The following is a 22,392-nucleotide window of genomic DNA, read 5'->3' as shown; positions in this document are numbered from 1 at the left end:
TTAAGGCCATTAGGAAACACACCCCTTCTCCAAGGAGCCAGTTCTGCGAGATTAAAAACGGGAGCACAGGCACTGCCGTCTGTGGGGTACTCACATCCATACCGAGTGTGAACCACAGGGAGGCACTGAGCTAATGTATTCCCAGACAATTTAGGCTCATTTCAATAAAACCAGAATTAGACGGTAGCAAACAGCAGGGAGAGCAGCTGTTACAGCACTGAGACACCTAACACAACACCCCCTGGCACTGCGTGACAGAGACAGCACATCCAGCCCAGGGAGAGCAGGGGTGGCTGGGCTGGGACAGTGACAGGGGCCACCTGCTCCAGGGACCTGCTCCTCGGGAGCCCCACATCCCCAAACCTGCAGGGACACACAAGCAGGACAATGACCCACAGGTCCAGGAATCCACAACCAGCCTTGACCCGCAAAGCCACCAACACCCATCACCAGAGGAGTGCAGCAAAGGGGCAGGGGGAGCTGGAGCAAGGACATGTGAAAGGGCTGGGGGGATGCCCAGCACCAGAGCCCTCCATCGCACCAGTCCCCTGCCAACCCCAGTCCCAGCCTTGCCCACTGGCCCCCAGCTCCTATCACCTACAGCAGTGAGACCAAGCTCCAGGCAGGAGGGGACACATCATGGACCCAGGTCCTGTGGCATTTTGGCCAGGAGACCCCAGCCAGACCCTCATCCACCATGGGACAGGGCACAGGAGACCAGAAAAGAGACTCCCACACCTTCAGAAGCCACTCAGGCCACCCCTGCCCACAATATGGCCCAGCCTGAGGGACTTTTAATGGTCCCCTTCCCCCATCACACCCTGAGCCCCGCACCTGGGTACCCACTGTAAACTAGTAAATATACCTGGGAATCAGCCAGAGGCTGGGGTCAGCATTTCTTATTAAAAGCTGGGTTTTTGCTCTACGACAGACTAGTTTTATGTTCCCATAAATTGCCAACAGTTGGTCAGATCCCCACAGAGCCAGGATCGATACCCAGCCGAGGGGAAAAAGTGCTGAGGAAGGAAAAGCAATACTCCAATTAGAGCAAAATTTAAGAGTCCAGGGGTAGGGGTGACAGTGCCTAATGTGTTACAATTTATTGATGGTCTCCCAAAGATTGGGTTTTGTTCTGGCTCTCAGAGGCAGTTGTTAATAAATATCCAGGCAGCTGCAGTGACTCCCACCTCCGTCCACTGCACCTTTGGCCTTGCTTGGCACAACCAGTGACCATTCCCACATGGTTCTGCTCCTCCAGCCAAACCTGGGGTGTTCTTGGCTCTTCTGGTTCATCCATTGGCAGAGGGTCTCCACTGATGCCCCCTGAGCTGGCAGCAGGCAACCAACAGCCTATGTATGGGTGTACGGGTGCCCGCCAGCCCCAGACCAGGCTCTGGGGCACAGGGGCCAAGGGAATGCCTGGCATGCCCCCACCAGTGGTGCCCAGGGACACCTCCATCTCCCCCAGGGTGTCAGAAATCTGTGCCCAGATCTGCAGTAATCTAATCCCAATTTAGCACAGCATAATCCCATGCTGTGGGATTATGACATCTGGGAGACCCAGCCCTGGGCTCCCCTCCAGACACAGCTTTACCCCCACTGAGTCCTGCCCTGCTCTGTCCTCACTGTGCACCAAGCACCTGCCATGGACCCTCAGAAAGAGGGAGGCAATAAAATTAATCTCTCGGAGATCAAAGTTCTCACATGTTTTCCATGGGCCTCTTGCTCCCTCCCAGCAAGGCTGGGGAACAGCAGCAGGCTCTCTGTTAAATCCCACAGCCAGAAAAACCCAGCTGGATTGGAGAAATGTTGGCAAATATAATAAACACAAGTACATTAATTCTGCGAAGCCTTTGGCTATATTAATCTCTCTTTAATGTAATCACCTATAAATAAGTGATGACCCCATGATTTAATACGACATCTGCCATCCCCATTTCTACACAAGAAGTGAAGCAATGCCTCTGGTACGTGGTATGTGCGTGACTGCCCAGCACAGCCACCAGCTCCTCAGCTCAGCACCCAGGGGCTTGGCTCTGGCTTGCCTTTCCCAGCAGGATGGATAGAAACACAGACCAAAGCTGCATGGCAGGGGCTGACGGGGGCCATGTGTCCCAGAGACCCAGGGACCCGTGGGGGCAACAGGTGATGCAGCACAGCTGTTGGCAAACACACCATCAGCATTTCTGTAACCAAAGCCGGGCAATGGGAGATCAGGATGGCCGATTAGGAGATTTGGGGACCAAGGGGGATTCATGGGCAACTCCTCCCTCGGTGAGCACTGAAGGAGCACGGGGCATGCACCAACAATGCTGCTGACCTGCGCCAACAGTCCCCTCCATGCAAAAACATGCATGGAGGAGGGAGGAGAAGAGGAAGAAACCTTGCGAATCAAAAACTGTGTTGAAAGGTGAGTTTGTGAAGCTTGACCCAGCCCCTGCTGCACCAATCCGAGGGCTTGATGGAGCAGGAGGATCACAGTCTGCAGTGGAAATGCCCTCGGAGAGCTCCAACCCCATTGTCTTCCATTCTTCCCTGTTCTTCAGCTGAGAGGACACGCTGGACCACTAAAGCATTTTGCACCCCCTTTGACCTGAGACTGGGCAGCCCAGCAGCCACAGGCATGGTGCCTGCAGCCACGGCAGCTGGAGCAGCTCTCCTAGCCCAGGGGGTCACCTACAGATGACACACCAGGGACAGAGGTTTCCCCTTCAGCAGCTGGGAGCAGCAGCCCATCCTCCTCCTGCCTTGCTCCATCCTCATCCTCGCTGGGCAGGGGGCAGGAGCAGCCCATCCACATATTCCCATCTGGCAGCCACACGCTCCCCTGGGTCCAGAGCCACCACTGCACACCCTGCTGAAGGAAAAACAGAGTTTAATTAGCACAGACCTGGAGGAGCTTCAAGCCTCCAGAGTCTGGTGACAGCAAGAAGGGAACAAGCCTTTGGCCACATTGTGGGCAGGGGCAGTCTGAGGGGCTTCTGGAGGTGTGAGGGTCTGGCTGGGGGTCTTCTGGCCCCAAATGCTGCAGGGCTTGGGTCCATAAGGACCCTTCTGCCTGGAAGCTTGGTCTCGCTGCTGTGGGTGGCAGGAGCTGGTGGGCAGCAAGCAGGGATGGGGCTGGGGGTGGCAGGGGACTGGTCCAGTGGTGGGAGGCCCCCCAAGCCCTTTCATGCGGGGGGCTGAGCCCAGACATGAGGCACAACAGGGCAGATAGAGAAGACCCCCACCTCTGCCTGGGCAGGTGTGAACCCCCAAACCCCAAAAAGGAGCCAGATCACATCCCCCTGCCCACAGGGCTCCTGGACCAAACTCACCAGCACAAAGGCCCTGGTGCAGGTCCCGCACCCGCTCTGGGACCGTGGCCGAGCGCCGAGGGCCTGGGCTGATGGTCTGTGGAGAGAGAAGCATCAGGGACAACGTGGGGGAAGGGAGGAGCCCGTGTCTCTCCCGCCCCAGCACACAGGTCTGTGCCCAAACCCAGGCCTCTGGGTTTCCCCAAAGGAGCCCTGATCAGGGCACAGGGGGAAGGTTTCCAAGCCTGTGCCCCCATCCCATGCCCGGAGCAAGGCAGGGAAGAGCATCCCACAAGCAGGAACACGGCAAGGTTGGAGCCTGCAGCCTGGAAAAACGCTCACTCAGGCAGGATGCCTAGTAATAAATTTATTGTATTTTATTACATATTCCCCTTTTTGCACTTAATTCCAATTCCTCATATTCAAACTCTTCTTTCTGAAAGAAAACGATTTTTAACATAAAAATATAAATTCTGCATATTAAAAGTGCATACACCTTGAATAATAAAACATACAAATAAATAATAAAAGGCATTGACACAGTCTCATGCACTTGTCCTCAAATAATTTAAAATTTATGGTACAATGTTCAACCCCAAGTAAAGACAGCCTGCTTTCCAATTACTGTACAGGTCAAAAACATTAAAATACAGAGGAGAATATCAAAGGTGTGGGCAAACCCCACGTCCCTGTACCAGGTACAGTGATGTGACATGCAGTTTGAGAACTGTAGATACTCCAGTGTAAAATGTGACACTGTGTCCAGACGAGAAACTGCATTTGCAACAGGACTTAAAATTCAATTTTAACCAATGGTGAGGCACAGGTGGTGACTGTACAAATTCATACCTGGAAGGCCACAGGACAATAATGGAACCACTTGTGGCCTGGATTCCCTTGTGTCACCCTACCCAAGGCAATAGAGCACCTCCAAAGGGGTTTATTGCACTCACAAATGCCACACGAGCCTGAGGCCAGCGTGCATGTGCTGTAGGGCCGAGTGAGCCAGTTACACTTAGTTTTAATCTGTGTCTTGTTTGCAGATAAATTGAGTGCTATCGCCTTTATAAAAATAGAAGAGTCCCTAAGCCTTTAGACCTAACAGACATTGTACAAGTCTTCAGGTGCTTTTCTTTTACAAAATAAAGCTCCTAACTGCTTTATGGTGCTTTTGTTGAGAAAAACATGTAGGACTTTCATCTCACCACAGATTAAAACTAAATTTCAGTTCCCTCCACAAGTAACATCAGATACTGCCAAATTCTTTTGGATTAGTATGCAAATGACAAAGATACAAAAAAAACACAAAAAAACCAAAAAACAAACCAAACCAGCAGTAGAATTATTTGGAATGTCATATCCAAATCCCCTCTGTGCTGGCTGATGGAGGGGAGGGCACCAGGCCCATGGGGCCAAGGACCAAGAAGCCCTCACGGGCTGCCCCAGCTACGCAGTGCAGCCACCCCAGTGGGACCCGCCATCCAACAGGACATGGCTCAAAACCACCACCACGGGGTTCTGGAGCACAAAGGGAAGCCTAGTCACCCCCATGGGCAGCTGGGGCTCTCCTGGGAAGGCAGGCAGAGCCCAGAGAGCAGTACCAACAACTGGGAGCTGCTCCCCTTGCACGGACACTCGACAGCAGCTCTGTGAGTGCCCGCACGGCTGCCTGCCCCCCCTGACAGCACAGCTGCCTGCCCCCCATGACAGCACAGCTGCCTGCCCCCCGACAGCACTGAGCGTGCCTACATCCCATGGAATGGCAGGCTACACACAGAACCCTGACTGGGACTGCTCTGCTAAGAAAAGAAAAAACAACACAAAACAGAAATCAGTTGTTCTTGTTTCCCCGCTCCGATCCCTCTGACCTTACGCTATGCTCCAGCCTTGTCAGTAATGCAGAATCCTGCAAAGGAAAGAGTCAAAGATGTGCAAAGGAAGCAGGAACCCAGGGACATGCTCCTGTGTGCCAGCAGCAGCTGCACCACCAGGCAGCGGCACAGACTCCAAGCGGTGCTCCGGAGCCTACGGAGCGGCTCCAATGCTGAGCACAGCCACGGCTGGGCTAGAGGCTTGCATAGTTAGTAGGGACATGCATCGGGGACAGCAGGGCCATGCAAGCTGCCTGGCACCGAGAAAAATGGTTAGTCATGCTCAAGTTTTGGCTTCAGAAAGCAAACCCCTGCAGCGACGGCGGATGAGGGCACTTGCAGTGGGAGAAGTGCAATTAAGCTGCTAGCTTTCTATCCTAAGCATCTTGTTTTTATTAAGCCATATTTGATAAGTCTGAAAGGGTTAACAATTTATACACCCAAAGTGAGACACTTACAAGTTACAGAGAACTGCAGGCACCAAATTGTCTATCAAATGTGATTAATACAAATAAAAGGTGCCTCTTTAATACACGTCATTGAAAATGTGCTTGTAACTTGAATACTACTAAACACTATCCAAAAGACACAGCCCAAAAAGGGTAAAAAAAAGTCTCTAGGTGACTCCAGTAGGACTTGAGCACTGGAATGAAGGCGCTGCTCTCCTGTGCCCAGAGGGCCAATTGCAGGAGCAGGAGCAAGTGGCAGACTAGGGACGTGGGGTGAAACACAAGTCATACACACTGGTACAGGTGAGTCCAACCCAAAACTGACTGAAAACACGATGCCCGGAAGCCTGTTCTGCCTTAGAGCTCACCCAGCTGTTTGGGAGCAGGGACACTGCTGAACTTCCCTCTTCCCATCTGTTCCCCACCAGTGTGAGGCTGCCCTGTACACCTTTGCTCCCAGGTTCTCAGCACAGGTGTCCCAGACCCCACCACCCCAGCCAGGCATGGTTGTCGTGTTGGCATCTAGGACTTGGCAGATGTCTGTCTGGAGTGTTCCCTGGTACCATGCCACATGCTGACAGCTGGACAACGATACACACGGACAAGAATTCCTATACCTGAAAGGGCCAAGCAAAGTCTGGTTTAAAGCAAGGAGAGAAGACTGATGTGGCATTTCCCCAAATCCCTTGAATTAGGGCCTGCAATAACCTACATTTAGTTTCAGAAACATTTACCTTACATCACTCATGGAGCCTTGACTGTAACAGCAACAAGGCTTGGATTGACACTCACAGTGAACAGTGTTTCCTGGACCCACACCCTTCAACACCCTCCCGTGCAAGGAAGCTTATTTACTACCAAAGATCTGTGACACCAACAAGCAGAGGTGCAGAGTGAAAAGTGGCTGCATTCCCAAGTGCTCTGTTACAAAAAGACCATGGAACAGGGACTGAGCTTCCCAGGGACCACAGGCGCACACCTTGCACATTTTGCCCAGTGCCTGCCTTATGTTTCATGAACACTCCAGTGCACCCTTGTAAGTCAAACTGTTTTGCCTGAGGACACAGCAAGTCAAGCCCTCCTGAGCAGAAAACCCATCAAAGAGGAGCAGCATCCCACTCTCTCCAAGACAAGGGCACTGACAGTGCAGCCCCTCCTGCCCACTCGTGCTCCACCGCAGAGTAAGGAGCCTGTGCACCAGAGCTGCTGTTCTAGAGGGACAGAGAAATCCAGTTTGGCAGGATACAAAGAACAGATAGTGCTGGAGTTGGCAGCAATTCCCATCAGGAATTATGGGGAAAGAGAGCATGATTACATCTCGTGAGATTGCAGAGGTTCAACTGCTTTTATCAGCTGCTGGAACACCCAGACCTCCATTCCCCTTCTGTCCAAATGGGAGCTCCTAGGACCATTCTCTTGCCCCAGATACAAACATTGAACTGGCATTCAGTGAAAATGCCAGTTTGGACATGGCTTTGAATTCCCTTCAGCCCAGGCATGCAGCACAGGAGCAAAACCACCTCAAAACCCACACACCAGCTTCCAGTTCAAACTCCTTCAGTGAGCGATGGCATGAAAAGAAAATGTCAGTTGATAAAAATAACCTTTCACAAATGTCCATGGTAAAAAGCACAGAAACTAGTTCTGTCTATTAAAAAATCCCAACCCGAGTCAGCATAAGCCACCAGAATTACATTCTTGCTACAAGAGTTGTTACAAGAGAAGAGCCAAGACAGTGTAAGACCTTAATACAGATAAAACCTTAAACAAATACTTCAACATCAACATTTCAGGGAGTAATTTAAGTACTACAACATGAAGCAAGTCTTATCTGCTCTGCTGGATATAACAGAAAATAATCCAAGAATAATCCAAGTCATACATTTCAGAAGCAAGCAATGCAATCTTTGCTTCTTGTTGCTGCAATAAATGAGACTGAAACACCTGGGAGAAGGAATGCACTGAGGGGACAGTGATGATGGGGTTAGAACTGTCAGGGCACAGCACCCAGCACGGCGTTACACGTGCAGGCTGCAGGCACTGCCAGGATGCAGTGGGACATCACTGGGACATGGCAAGGGTGACACTGCAGCTGGGCTCATCCTCACAACCGACCCCAGCTCTGTGGCACCCCCAGCTCAGTCTCACTCTGAGATGCCAGCTACCCCCAAGGTGCCAGCTACCCCCAAGCCCTTGTCTCCCAGGCTCGCTGCAAGTGTGTGGTGAGCAGAAAAGTGATCACAGAGCAGCAAGGTGCCCAGCAGACCTGGGGTCAAGGCTGCCTGCAGGGTCAGCAGCACCTCAGCAAGGGAGGAGGCGGCACAGGCCAGTTTGTTACACTGACAGCACAGAGCACACTGCCTGGCCCCAAGCTACACCCGGAGAAGCTCTGCCATCGGACTGCACGACAGGAACAGACCTGGCTCAGAACAAGGCGTGCCCAGCACACTGCCCAGCACACTGCCCAGCACACTGCCCAGCACACTGCCCAGCACACTGCCCAGCACGTCGCGACCCACACGACAGACTGCTGCTGACATGAGCGATACGCAGCACATCAATACGAACCGTGGAATTTAAAACAAAAAGATTACACCACATGTATGCAAAAGAACTTGAGGAATCCACCTTAGAAGGAATCTTACAGAACTTGAGGAATCTCCTCTGTAAGAAGGGGATGTAAACGAAGTAGATGTAGTGTTTTGACCCTGATGGAGGCTGTCGTCCAAACAAGAAGGGGACCATTCTGCTGAGGGACACGTGGCAGCCAGACCCGCAGGGAGGGGACAAGCATGCCAGAGGGAGGAACATACAGCACCCTGGAGAACAGGAAAACTGCTCCAGAGGTTTGGGTATGGCCCTTCCAATCCCTACAAAGGGGCCTGTCAAAGCATGCTCAGAGAGGGCAGGACCACACTTGATCTAAACATCACCTCTGGAGATAATGGAGGCTTAATCACAACACTATAAGGGTCTGAGCACATTAGGAAATGCTTCCCAGCAGTTAAACAGGAGGGTCCTGAGAGTATCACGGCCATCCAGGCGTGTGGACACAGTTCTCCACACGTACGAGCTGGCCACCAGCTGCTGCCCAGGGATTTCTTCTGTCACTTAGTAGAGTGTTTCAGAAGAAAATAGTTAGAGGACAAGGCAGAGGTTGCCTTAGGTATGGACAGAGCAAAACTCTTCATAAACCTAGCAACAAAAAATGCACATTACATTTCATGGAAAAAACACAAAACTTCCTTCTGTTGGAATGTAAAAATTAAATCTATTACACAGACACGCACACACACGGACACACAGGTACCTTTCTGTCCGTCACTAATGCTAGTCCCTCCTATACTGGCTGAGTATATACCTGAGAAACAACATTAGTGTTGAAATATTGCCCTTTAGAAAGCTTGAAAATGGAGGGGAGCAGGGAGAGAGGGTTGAGAGCAGAAAGAAGCGGCAGTCTCTCCAGATTCCTTCGCATCCTCCACAGCTCGGAACAAGGCCATACACCAGCGTGGACACAGCCCACTCGGAGCAAGACCAAAGGAATATCAGTTCACAGCTCTACAAAGCACACAAGTGTCAGTACAACCAGGGGTCAGATTCCAGCCCTCGAATCTGTAGAAAGTTGTTGCACTTTCAACAGAGACTCCTGTACAAGTGCTATGGGACAGCTGCATTCACGTTCAACAATGACTCCAGCTAGGCTACTTGCACCAGTGCTGGCTGCCTGTGGCTATTTGGTTTGATGGCAGAATCAAAAGGCGCTTTAACAACTTGCAGTTAACTTCTCCTCAAAACATACATTAGGCACATGAACAAAAAAAACCAAGAGCTCAGAATAAATTAGCTTTTCAGCAGAAGAAAAGACACCTGGATTGCAGCATTTCACTGAGGTTCCAGAGAAGGCTGTACAGACACCTGCATGCTGGAAGGTAATTTTTTCAGTGGCTTGTCAGCAGACTGCTTGCCACTGGAAGGAGGAGACTGGACTCCAGGATCTAGCTGGGAAGACTTGGACTTGCGACTGGATAGCAGAGAATGTTTGTTGGGTGTGGCATCCTTTGAGACAAGTTTTTCTTTTGCAGTAATGTTGGCATTGGTTTGAGATGCTGGTGGGACACCACCTTTCTCTGGTTTGTCCTCCAGCATGTTTTTACTGCTTGACTTGGAACTGACACTCCCTGTCTTTTTTGAGAGCATTGTTGTCTTCCCCAGGTCTGCTGACCTCCGGGTCTCCTTCTGCCTTAAGGCTGATTTAAAGAAAGACAACCCCTTCTCTTCTGACTTGCTGTCCCTCTTCAAACCAGAACGCGCCCCAACATTTGGAGACCGCAGGTTGGCCATGGAGGAGCTCCGCACGTGCTTGCTGTCCACGGCCCTGCTGTCGCTCCTGGAGTGGCTGATCCGTGGGGAGCTCGTTCTTGAGCTGCTGGTAACGCTTGTTTTATCCGACCCCAGGCTTATCTTGGAGCCCTCCCTGCTGAGGCTGCGGTCGGAAGTCCGGCTCTTCCCAGTGGAAGAGCCCTTAGTCAATGAGCCTGATGGGGTTTTCTTGGCAGCTGTGGAGGACGGAGAAGAACCTGACTTTTGCTTCTGTTGTGCCGATGGGACAGATGCCTCCAGCGGCTTCACGCTGTGATCCTTCCTAGCCTGAGCAGGAGCAGGAGACCCATGTCGCCCGCTGGCCCTAGAAGAGTCTGTCTTACTTCTAGACCGGGAAACTTTCTGGGAACTCTTCAGTGGAGGAGAAGAGTGAGAGACTTTGGTCTCTTGGGTAGACAAAACTGTCCTTCCCTTCCTCAAACTTCTGTCCGGCTCAGAAGCTCCCTTGGAGCTGTGACCCTTCTTAGGGGTGTCACGTGCCTTCTCTGCAGCCAGCCCCGTCCCACCAGGGGCTTTCACCTCCTTCACCGGGGAGCTGTCCACAGAATCACTCTGGTCAACAAAGGCGATTTGATTGTTGTTATCAAAAGGATCCAGAGCAGGGTGATTCCTCTCTGGCTGCACAGAGCTTTTACCACACCCATCTGAAAGGTCTGAGCTAGATGTCCTTACAACAGACTCTTCCCTGAATGCCCCTTCCATGACAGCCAAAGGGGCTCTGCGAGCCGTCCTGTGCTCTCGCCGGCCGCTGTCACAAGGCTCCAAGTAGCTACTGGAGAGATTCCTCAAGCTGCCAAAACACGAAGTGGAGACTTTGTCATCAGCAGCCTCCCCGATCTTCTCCAGCGTGGAAGCAGAGGTGTGCACTGGGGAATCTCCAGAGAAGCGTGACGGGGAGTTGGAGCGGAACTGGAGTTTTGCAGAGAGTGACCACGAGGGCCTGACACCGTTTTCACTCACTGCCAGTGGGCTGGTGACAGAGGATCTGGATGACAAGCTCTGACGCTGGACACTCCTTACAAATGGTCGAGTTGAAAATCCTCCTACAGAGAAAGCAAGCAATGGTCTTAATGTGAAAGCCAAGCCTGCAGTTGCTTTATCCCACCCATCCACATTTCCCTACGAGAGCCAGACAGCCCACCCACACCACACTATGTCTCTCTCCATGCCTGCTGCAGGCACAGATTTTTGGACAAAAGCTGAGTAAGAAATCCAAAACCAGTTATTTGCCAGTGGTCACCCAATAGTAACTCTCTGAAGCCTCTAACTGAAAACCCAGATTCTTCTCATCAAACACAGGGTTTGCACCTTGGAAGTCCTTGAAACTGGTAAGGGGTTCACCAGCTAGGATTCTGATTCTGTATTAAGGAATATTTCCCAGAGCATCATGTGAAAGGCAAAGAAGGATTTCTGCCTCTAGATCAAGTGATGCATTTGTATTTACAAACTCAAAATATAACTAAGCATTTTAGAAGTGTGACTTCCATGGTCAGATCTGACAGCTGTTACAGTGCTGCTGCAGGGACATGTCCACACGCTTCCAAATGCCCCAGTTGACCTGTGAAGCTCCACATTCTCAAAAACTACAAGGCACTGTGTGGAGGAGCCAGGAAAAGCCAGGAATTGAAGAGTTACTCGCAACAAGTGAATTTGAATTTTCCCCACTCCCTGGCAGCAGCCAGCAGCACAGCAGCGGCCAATTAGTGCCTTTGCTAAGCTTAGCACTGTGTCAGCCTCCCTGCCAAGGTGCTGCAGTGACACCCAGAGAAAACACAAACACAAGAACTTGATTGAGAGGTTTCATTGATAGCATTTGCCTTCTTTGAAAGGTTCCTGCCCTGCTCTCCTCCATCCTTTCATACCAGAGAGAACCTCACCTGTGCTCCTATCAACCCAGCACCTGCCTCCCCCAGCTGCTGGGAGCAACTGTCCCTTTTAACCACAGATTTTGCAGCTATTTTAGTAGGGATCTTGCTGTGGCCCAGTTTCCCCTCCACTGATACAAACCATCATCTTCACTCCGTTCCCCAGTGAGCTCCACGGACTCCGAGAGCGAGGCGAGGGAGGTGCGGCGCGAGGAGGCGGCCGAGGCGATGCTGGGCTGTTTGCTGCCAGGGAGCCGGCTGACCCAGTGCTCGCACAGCGACGAGCTCGTGGAGCCTGCAGGGACAGGGCACGGCACTCAGCTGCGTACCACACTGCTCTGCCTTCGGCACACACCCGAGCCTGGAGCTGGCCAGCACGGCCACAGCATCCAGACACCGCCAAGGGAATGGGGCTTTACTCTTATGGATCATTTGTGGTCAGAAGAGAAAGGCATAACTGCAACTTGTCCCAGTGTGCTGTGAATACCAGCATGCAGGCAGTGCTTAAGCTGCCACCACACCACCACAAAAATCCCTTCCTTTCCAAAGGCAGATCACCAAGTGTGCACCTGCCCCCAGCTCACCCTGGATTCCACCAACACGTGCGCTACTGGTGCCTCCCTGGGGCCGACAGCGCTGCCGCAGGGAAGGAGCCAGTCACGTTTTGATGTCCTGGTTTTGACAAGGGCAGCTCTGAGCAGAGCCACGGTTGGGGTGAAGGGGAGTTCCCCCATCTCCACAGCCTCCCTGCCACAACTGCCTTAGCAGAAGAGGTGGGAGGTTCTCATGGCCTCTAAGCACATCCACAGACTTGGACAAGGCTTGCTGGGCTCTGGGGGACAGAGTGGGGGCTTAAGCAGAGCTGGGCGGAAAATTCCTCAGAAAGACAAACTACCTGTGGAAGACAACTTACAGCCACCCCTGGACAGTGCCAGCAGAGCCTACCTGCCACTGAGCTGTTGGCAGACCACGAGGGGATCGCTGTGCGTCGCTGGTAGAACAGGATGTAAGCTGTCTGCTTGCAGACTTCGCTTTCAGAAAGCTGCTGAACTTCACTGTCATCGAAGCAGTACCACTGGCCATCAACAGAGTTCTTGCAATATGCTGAGAGATAATATATTACTGTGAGACTTTCTTCACTCCTACTACTCTCAAGTTTGCTGTATGATAGTTAACATGACCTTATTTGCTACGATGGACTCAGAGGAGAACGAAAGGAACTGATTTATTCATGCATCATCTTCCAGTTTGACTAGCAAGATGGGAGCCTGAGGCTGCCAGAACACAATAAACATCTCACATTTCAGGACTTTGTCCAACATTACTGCTCAGAACAGAACAACAATATTTGAGGTGGCTCCATTCACTTCACCTTCTGTTACTTGTGGCATTCTGCCTCCATCAGGCGAGAATGCCACAAGGGCTTCTGACTCCATACAGAAATAGAACTGGTTTCTCTGTGAAAGGCTCCACCACAGACAACATTGCAGGACACTTGCCTGTATAGTGTCCCCCTTGCATGGTGCCATGGTGGTTGCAGACAGCATACAGGTCATAGATATAGTCCTCAGGATCCCTCCCAAGGCCATAAGGTCTCCTCCACGGTGACCAGTGCGATGGCAGGCTCCAGCTGCTCTGGCTGCGTTTCACAACATGAGGAGTCATGTCCAAGCCACTCAGGGGGAATTTAACCATGTTCTGAAGTTTCATCCTTCGGTCTCCTTCCTGCGTGCAGAGAACAGCATAAGCTGCAGTGGCCCAAGGCCACCACAGCTGGGAAAACAAAACCCAGGAGAGGAACATGTAGGGCAAAACAGCTGCTTCTGAAGAGGGGGGGTCTACTCAGGTCAATCCCTGGCTTTGCAGCAGTCCTCCAGCAACACTGCAGGCATCCTTACCTGTCTAAACCTTTTGAGATGTATGATGAGAACATCAGGTAAGGTCCAGAGGCTCAGTGTGATGCTACCCTGCTGCAGCTGCTTGCAGTGTGGGCACCGCCATGCGTCATCTGGGGCAAGCTACAAGGAAGAGGTAGGAGTGGGTATTGGTTTTCAAATTCCAAGGCAGCTTTCATCACACCACTGTTCCTCTGCTGCCCCAGGGCCCAATGCAGACACTGATCCCTCTACCTCATTCCTCTCCAGCCTTTATCAAGCTCACTGGAAAAGCAGGGTTCCCAATGACGTTTTTCAAACCAGTGACAAGCAGATACACACGCGCCTCACACAGGAGACAGAATTCAGCCAGTGCTGCTGGGCAGAGGAGCTGTTTGCACCTTATAAACACCGGTCCCTTTGAAGTGGGGAAGAAGGAAAAACCAAGGCAAAAAGCAGGCAGGCTTAGCAGCCTGAGAAAGAGTATTCTCACAAGAAAACCAGCAACAAAGAAAGAATCAGAACAGAAAGAAAGGTGTACTTTGGATATCATCTCTGACACTTCACTGCTCCCTAGAAATCCTCGTCCTTCCAAGTCTGAATGGCACAGTTACACACTGCAGAGTGTCCTTCCAAAGACACAAAGGGGACATGCACTTCCCTCTACAGCCCAGTGCTCAGAGAACTCAACAGCCACAGAGCTTTAAAGCTGTCAAACAACTCTTCCCTCACCTGTGAAAGAAGTAGTAAGAGAGGAACTCCATTAGCAGCACAGGTAAGTAGTCTTGTGCTACACAGTCTGTCCCTACCTGCTCCTCTTTGGTGTACAGTTGGAAACACTGAGATAAAGTGCAGATCTGAGGTTGATGATGAAGCTCTCTCTGCTGGCGGACACTTTCAGAGTCTGGAATATACTCCTCTTCCGTATTCACAAACAAGCTGCATCAGGGAGACACCACATTTACCACCCACTCCCCAGGCTGTCCCTGCAGACAGGGTCTGGGCACAGCTGGAGTTTGAGGGGTCTGTTTGCCGAAGGGTGCACAATTCACATACGCAAGCTGCAAGCAGTGCTCGTGAGGTGAACGCACTTAAAGGCTTTTTACTTTATACTTACTAATCTTTAGTTTCTTTGTCCCATTCTACCACTAATTTCACGTGAGCGGTTCCCCCCTGTCCACATGACTTCAATGCCCTGCAGAGAGGAGCAGACAGGAGTCAGACCATCTTTCCATCTGAAGCCTAAATTATCTTCTATGTGCATATAGTTTCCCTCTATGAGCCCTTCATCCTTCCTCCACTCCCACAGCTCAAGTTTGCAAAGCAGTAAAAGGAATTCACACAGCAAAACCCGTGGCAAAACTGGCAAATGCATTCACCCAAGTAAGTGAGTTCTGCAAGGCACTGTACACCTGTTACAGAACAGGCATCTACCAACATTTCTAAAGAATAACAGGCACAAAAAAAAATTAAAAATATTTTCATTCTGTTCTCAATTTCTGAGGAGGACAGACTCCAGATGGCATGTCACACAACTGAGCTATTCTGACACAGCTTCCTGCACTGTTTCCCTGCTCCTCCAGCCTCTGTAGTCCATTCCACACATCCACACCAGGACTGTCCTTTTCTGCACAGCTACACATCGTGTTTCCAGCTGACAAACCTCTCTCCACTCCTGGGAAGGACCCAAGACCCGAGGGCCAGCTCACCTTTCCACTGTTGGGTGGCAGAGGGGTCGCTCCTCCTGAGGTAGCAAGTACGTTATGCCCACGACACTGACCACTCGCAAGCTGAACGGGCAAACCTGCAACAGAGAAAGCAGTGGCCACCTCAGGGGCTTCAACCCAACGTGCCCACGTGCAAACTGCTTTTGGCACTGGCTGACCCTAGAACATGTGTTTGACATGAAAAAGCAAAAGTACAAGGTATAAATATCCCTATGCCAAGGAGCTGACAGTGGGTGAGGGGCAGCAATGGAGGCTGCACACCCAACAGCTCCTCTGCGGTGACCACAGAGGACATTTGCCTCACCTGCAAGCAGGCTGCAGGCCGCAGGAAATACTGCATCTTCTCCAGAATTTCTTTCTGCAGAATATCCCAAGCAATTGTTTTTTCCAAATGCAACACAAAGGGCAAGCCAAACCTATGGGAAGAAGCAGCATTTGAGGGAGCAATTAAAAGATTATCCTGTTCAGCAATCAGATCCCCAAACTCTGCCAATGCCACTCTCCCCCTCCCCTCGTCTCAGCACCTATGGAGCTCAGCACAGCTCCCCGAACAGGGCATTTAGAAATTTGTCTCCAGAGGAGAGGGGCTTATCTTTGAGGCAATGTAGTTAGGGCTGCCCCCACAGAGGGCCCTTCAGAGGGGCTGCAGCCCCACTCTGTGCCCCAGCGGCTGCTTCAGGCTGCAGAGCTTTGTGACCTGCCTCGGAGAGCTTCCTGTGAAGCTTCAGTGGCAGAGGCAGTTCCCAGGCTGCAGATGATACAAATGCCTTTGCCATGGCTGTTCTCACTTCACCCCATCCCTATTTTGACTCCAGTTTAAAATTGCCACCCATCACAGGGTTTGGTCAGATGTGCTGCTCTCAAGCCAGGCAGCTCTACAGAGGGTGGTGTGTCCTCCCAGCCAGGCTGCATTTGCCACTTTCCACTAACACTGCACTATTTGAAGTTCACCAAAATTAGAAATATTTTGCTCCATCCATTAATGCTTTTTGATCAGCATGTTCTTTAGCACCTGATGTGAGCTGGGATGCAAGCTGCTGCTCCTTCACTTGCTGTCTGCACTATAGGAGAGTAAAACCCAGGCCAATTTAAGAAGCAGCCAGAAGAGTAACTCCAAACATCTGCTGCCAGTCACCTTTTGCTCTGCTGTCCAGTGCACGCTCTGTTACACACCAGCAAAACAATCTTGTCATTTGCTGCTGGTTTAGTAGAGGACTGTTCCAGTTTTCCAGACTTCACCATTCCTTGAGAGTAAGCTATTGTTCGGGAGTGCTCAGTGCCACATTTCAAGTTATTCAGGTTATTGTTCACATGTATTCCTGAAAAATTAGGAGAAAGGAAATGTTTTATTATGTCATTTGCCTTTAGTGCCCTGATGCCGCCCTCAAGAAACCTCCCTTAGAGTGCAGAGGAGCAGAGAATCAGAAGCATTTTCATCACTTGTATGAAGGCTTCAAAAGAGCGATTACCTTTCACAGTAACTATTTCTTTACAGAAGGACATTATATGCAAACGCTCCCTTACCTGATTTTTCACAGCAGTTCGTACAACCACTCACAGCTTTTACTGCCTGCAAGAAAAACTAAAGCGCCAGGAATCCAACTTGTTACTTGTTACTTTCAAGAATAAAATTTGCCTTTGATTATGCTCCATCTCCCAGGATGTCACGATTCCCTTTCACTGAGGGGAGATGCAGAGAGGCCAAGGGGTTTGAGCTTGGAAAGAGAAAGTATTTGTTCATTCCTGAGACTGTTTATTCATCACTGGAAATCTGATTTTAAGTAACACAATTTCAGTGGCTTCATCTGGTCCCTAGAAGGTCTTTAAATTAAGCCTGACAAGAATTTTCACATTAAGCCAGTCTAGCCTGCAGCATCAGCCCTGAGAAGAGGCAGAAAGGAGTGTACAGCACTGCTTGATAACCTCCCAGTTGACAACACTATTAAATCTTCTGGAACGAGCCTGGACAAAGTCAGAGCTGAAATCAATACATCAGAACATCAACAGCTTGTGGGACTCTTATTCTCTTCCCACACAAGCCTCCTTCATTAGTCACCTGAGGTGGGCATTAAGCGGAGTTATCGACTCACCTCTCTGACTGAGGATGCCCTCGGGCCTGAAGATCTCTGGGGTCTCAAAGGCAAAAATGCAGTCGCTCTCATGGATGGTGTCCAGGTCGTCGGTGTCGCAGAAGGAGCGATGGAACCCGTCGTAGTACATCTCCGTCAGCACGATCTGCAGGCAGCAGAGGCCAACCAGAACCCATCAAACCACCCGCGCCTGCTCCAGCTGAGCCACCCCATCTCTCAGCTGGGATTTTCCTGCTAAGGGATGCATTCCTCAAAACATCCTGGCACTACCCAGCTGCAGGGAACAGGGAAAAGGACAGCCATAAAAGAGAAGATGGGGGAAAGGCAACACATGGGGAAGTTTTGGTGGGATCCAACAGCTTTCCTGAAGCTCCTCCTACAGGGGAACTCCTCGCCCAATGGTTCCCTCACTACCAGCATGCACAGATCACCAGGGGGTCAGGCAGGTCTGCACACTCCACTGAGGGCTATTCCAATATCACTGGGTTTCAAGCAGCCAACACACAGGGAAAAGCATGATCCAGATTTTCCACTCCCCTGCTTCCCACATTCAACCACAGGCAGCAAATTTCAATTCCTATATATGTGACAAGGGACAAAAGCCCCCTCACTCCCTCCCACTGCAGGGATGAGCAGCCCAGCCCATTACCTGTTCCGTGGGTATCTTGGTTTCCGAGGAGACAGCCTCCCTCAGCCTGGCCACCGTCCCAGAGATGGGCACAGCCACCCCAATGCGCATGCAGTGCGAGCACTTGCCCTGGTACACCACAGTGACGAAGAGCGGCCTGCGGAGAGCACAGGAGCACTGCTGGGGCTGGGCACCTCCAACCTGGGCACAGCCAGGCTGCCCGCCAGGTTCAGGGCCCTCCTGGCTGTCTGGATCCACCTCCCACTGCAGTTGTGTTCAGCCACAGCCAGACAAGAGTGTTTGATGTACAAACTCCTTTCTTACTACATGGCCTGGTGTTACTCACTCCCACAAGAGGAACACCTCAAACAAAGCCCCACAAAGTTAAAACCAAAACTGTCTATGACAAAGCAATCAGTTTTCTGGCAAGGATCCAGCTTGGGACAGTTTGAGGCAGCACCTTAAGGCACTTAGCTGCTGCTGTGAACAGGCTGCCTCCCAGCCCTCAATCCTGCCTCCAACAGCAGCCAGCAGCACTATCTGGGGAGACAAAAGGGGAGACACCTTCCCTGGAGAGCCCACTCAGCCTCCACCCGGTGGTGAAGCAGGGATTTCCAAGGCAAATGCGGCAGAGCAATGTTTAATCTGTCCTGTCAGCGCTCTGTTCCATTGCTTCTGGAAGCAACACAAGTTTTCTACATCCAAAACACCAGGTGAAGGAGTTTGTTTATAGAACGGGTAGTTTTTCTGTGCATCTCTTTATCTTCATTCTGAACTTTTTATGTGGATTTTTTTCCCCTCCCTGGAGCATTTTTCTTTATTTACAACAGCTGTCTTTCAAAAAAGCAAAACATTTTTCAGGAAAGCTTTTAACTTCACTCTTTGAAATTGAAGCAATCAGTGAGACTGAAAAAAACCCCAAAAAGCCTTTCATCCTTTTCCCCTTTCTGAAACCTGCAAAAGGCTCAATTTTCCAATTTACCTGCAAAGCAAAAAATTAAAGCCCCATATCTTCCCATCTATCTTTCTTAGAGATCTACCAGAGCGATTTTGCTGACATCTCTCTTCCTGCTGTAGCAAATTAAACAACATTACATGCATGAGAAACAGCCAACGTTAAGTTCAGGATGGTTCCGTACCGTGTGTGGGGCAGAGGGATCGGCAGCGAGATGCAGAGGAAAGGGTCAAAGGTGTTGCTTTGCTTCTGGCAATGAGGGCACGTCAGGGAGGACCTGGGACAAACATGGATAACAGGGCAGAGTTACACCTCACTTCATCAGGAATGTATAAACCATGAAATCCCAAACAACAGCCTTCACACATCAATCTGGCTGTCCTTTCTACTAATTTCTAAACCCTTTTAAAGTAATTAGTCTCAAATATTCATTATAGGGCATGCCAGGAAAAGATTTCACTCCAGTCCCTGAATGTGGTTTTTAATAAACATCACTGCAAAACTAATAATTCAACAGTAGCTCTAATGTGGATGGCCTGGAAGGTTTTGTCTTTGGAGAGAGGTGAAGTGATGGGACAGGGATGGTGACAGTCAGCACTGAGGTGCACACAGCTCTTACTCAGAGGGGAAAAACTCCAGACAAGAATTCTCTTGCACTCAGAATTAACCTGCATCTTACACAGGCTTTGTGTCTTCGACCAGGCTTAAGGTTTCTCCTTTGCAAAGGAAAACTTGGCAAATACTGGGGAGAAAGCCCAGCAATTACAGTTCCTACAGCAGCACAGATGCAAGCCATCCAGGAACACTGGCAATTCAGCTGTTCTCTCCTATTGGCTCTGAAATTAGAAAGCTCACTTCCCAGAAAGTAGAGAAACTCATGAGAGAACCCCAAAGGGACAGTGACAGCTTCAGCTCAGAATTCCCAAGTGCCAGATAACAGGCACTCTGCACACACCAGGGACCTGCAACTCCCAGGCACCTCCAGACCCTACTGTGGGCTCCTCCCTCTGATAGCCAGGATGAGCCTCACAGCATTGGACTCTCCTGAGGCTTCACTCCACTGAGTACTGACTGGCTCTCCGGATGCACTGGGGCAGGTGTAGTGGTACATACTGCAGATTTATACAGAATATATTAAATCTGAAGTAATGAAATTCTCTCTCTCCTCTGGAGCAACACCTTAGTTCAGAGTCCCTTCACAGGAATTCAGAAACAGTTGTACTGGGAGTTAGTGTCAGTTTAGAATTATACTGGGGTCACCAGTACAAGCAATTTTGCCTCCACATTTACAAAATACCATACCTGTACTGGGCTTGAAAGAGTTCCTGCACAAAAGTGCTACTGATGGGAAAGGCTGGGCCCTCAAGCAGCACATCATCCTCCAGCGGCGGCTGAAAGAGAGGAACAAACTCTTGAGGTACACCCAGGTAGGGGGGGTACCAAGCAGGTGCTTCAGGACTCCAGTCAAATTTGTGCCCTACTTGCCCAAAACCACCCTAAAAATGTCACAAGATTTTTAACTACCAAGTGTGCTCTCCTCCAAGGGGAGGGCATGCAGGAAGGTGAGGCAGGCAGGGCAGCCCAGGGTGCTCACACCTGATGAGGCCCGGCAGCCCCCTGGTAACACCTCCCAGCTCTTGCAAAGCCTCTGGCCGCTCACACATGTCAGGGAACACTCACCAGGAATTAGGGGACAGCTGGTTATATTCCCAGGGCAGAAACAAACAGTATTTTAACCCAAGCTTTTGTTCCATCTGAGCTATTGGAGTTGAGAGGCCAAAGGGGAGAACCACTTTAAAAGGAAAGCCTGTGTGCAAAGTTAGAGCTGCTCTCCCATGTTGGCTCCCAGCAGAATCCCTTACCTTGAGCGGGGGCACGCTGCTGGAATTCACCACATTGTTCAGATCCTCGTGGACTCTGTCGAGGAGCCAAAGGAGGAACTCCTGGGCATCGTGCTGGGCGTTCCCACGGTACTGCATCGCATTCTTGGACACGATGTTCTGCAGGCAGAAGGGACAGTGGTGCCAGGACAGCACCAGCATTGGGCCCTGTCTGCGCCAACACAGAGCCGAGGCCAATTCCATCACCCCTACCCCTGCAACACAGGGTCTGACACTGCTCCCCTCCTGTAATCTTGTTTGCTCAAGATGCATCAAAACAGCAATTTAATCTTCTCGTGCCCACTCACCCTGCCTCGCTCATTGCAGCTTTGGTGAAGTCACAGATTTCCCAAAACCTTGATGCAGATGCTCTGTGTTAATCTAGGTCTACAATTCCTGGACTCAGTCAGGATCAGGACATCTAAACCACAAATGCCTCTACATCTGATCATCATCATGCAAAATTATTCCACATCAGCACCATCTCAAGCACTGGAACAGTACAGTCACCATGGAATTTTCTCCACTGCATATCAAGGATCCACTATGCACAACTTGCTCATCCTAAATACCATCTTCTATGGCCATCCCAGCCAGCCAGGTGCAGCTTTCCCTGCACACAAGGAACCAAGGTGTCCCAGAATGACCAACACTGGAGCAGCACAGCACAGGACAGGTGCTGCTGGACGAGTGAACTCCAAACCAGGGGGACTCAGCCACAGGTGCAATAGGCTGGCACTGCTGGGCATACACACTGAGAGCCCAGGGAACCATCTAATTTACTCTTGAATTTCCAGAAACACCATCTCAGAAGGACACTAACACACCCAAGGGGTTTGTTCAGACCTGGTTTTTTTTTGGACACAAATGGGAAGGGCTTGAAGCTCAGCAGCAGCCAAAATCTGCTCTTTGTAGATTTGTCCTTGTCCTGCAGCTGTGGAGACACCTTTTATAATGCTGAAGTTTGCTCTGACACCTCCAGCTGAGCCACACGTGCCCCTTCCTCAGGGCATCTCCTACTACTCGAAAAGCCTCCGGGAACCCACACAGGATTTAGTAGGGAAAGCTATTCCCCAACATCAGGAACACTTTCTCTGCTCCAGTTCTCTGATCCCACTTTTACCTCCACAATGCATCCCAAATGGCCAGCCAGCTCTTCTCACTGCACACTGGGGAACATGGCACAGGCTTTGGAGAATGGGAGCCAGGCACTAGCACCTGCATTCAGCTGGAATTGCCTCTGGGGCAGCATCCGGGGGGTAGCTGACCCCAGCAGCTGAGCCAGGGTTCCTCCCTGAGCAGCAATCACTGCTGCCACAGAAAAGCCAGCCCATTCTGCTGCTCCAAGGAGGCACCAGCTACAGCCAGGAGAGC

The 22,392-nt window shown here is 50.8% G+C and overlaps 1 protein-coding gene across 3 annotated transcripts; it reads right to left on the bottom strand.

Moving 5' to 3' along the window:
- Positions 1–1,402: 1,402 nt before the first annotated feature.
- Positions 1,403–21,135, bottom strand: USP31 (ubiquitin specific peptidase 31). Of its 3 annotated transcripts, none has more exons than XR_001922415.2 (17): positions 21,001–21,134; positions 20,441–20,529; positions 19,323–19,415; positions 18,205–18,340; positions 17,556–17,700; positions 16,601–16,784; positions 15,770–15,881; positions 15,448–15,542; positions 14,856–14,933; positions 14,548–14,677; positions 13,763–13,882; positions 13,364–13,589; positions 12,810–12,968; positions 12,007–12,159; positions 9,487–11,042; positions 3,318–3,393; positions 1,403–2,857 (listed from the first exon to the last, which is right to left on the bottom strand). XR_001922415.2 is itself a non-coding variant. In XM_008928101.3 (15 exons), the coding sequence occupies exons 1-15, from the start codon at positions 21,115–21,117 to the stop codon at positions 9,502–9,504; spliced, it is 3,378 nt and encodes a 1,125-aa protein (XP_008926349.3). In that variant the 5' UTR covers positions 21,118–21,135; the 3' UTR covers positions 8,868–9,501. The 3 variants fall into 3 exon arrangements, 1 of the variants encoding a protein (XP_008926349.3); XR_001922416.2 differs by having other exon boundaries at positions 1,403–2,854; XM_008928101.3 differs by lacking the exons at positions 1,403–2,857; positions 3,318–3,393 and having other exon boundaries at positions 8,868–11,042; positions 21,001–21,135.
- Between the last annotated feature and the right edge of the window lie 1,257 nt (positions 21,136–22,392).

The sequence above is a fragment of the Manacus vitellinus genome, unplaced genomic scaffold (assembly GCF_001715985.3).
Source record: "Manacus vitellinus isolate BGI_N305 unplaced genomic scaffold, ASM171598v3 scaffold_93_pilon, whole genome shotgun sequence".
NCBI classification, from domain to species: Eukaryota; Metazoa; Chordata; class Aves; order Passeriformes; family Pipridae; genus Manacus; species Manacus vitellinus.
This window is presented reverse-complemented; position numbering and strand designations above follow the sequence as displayed.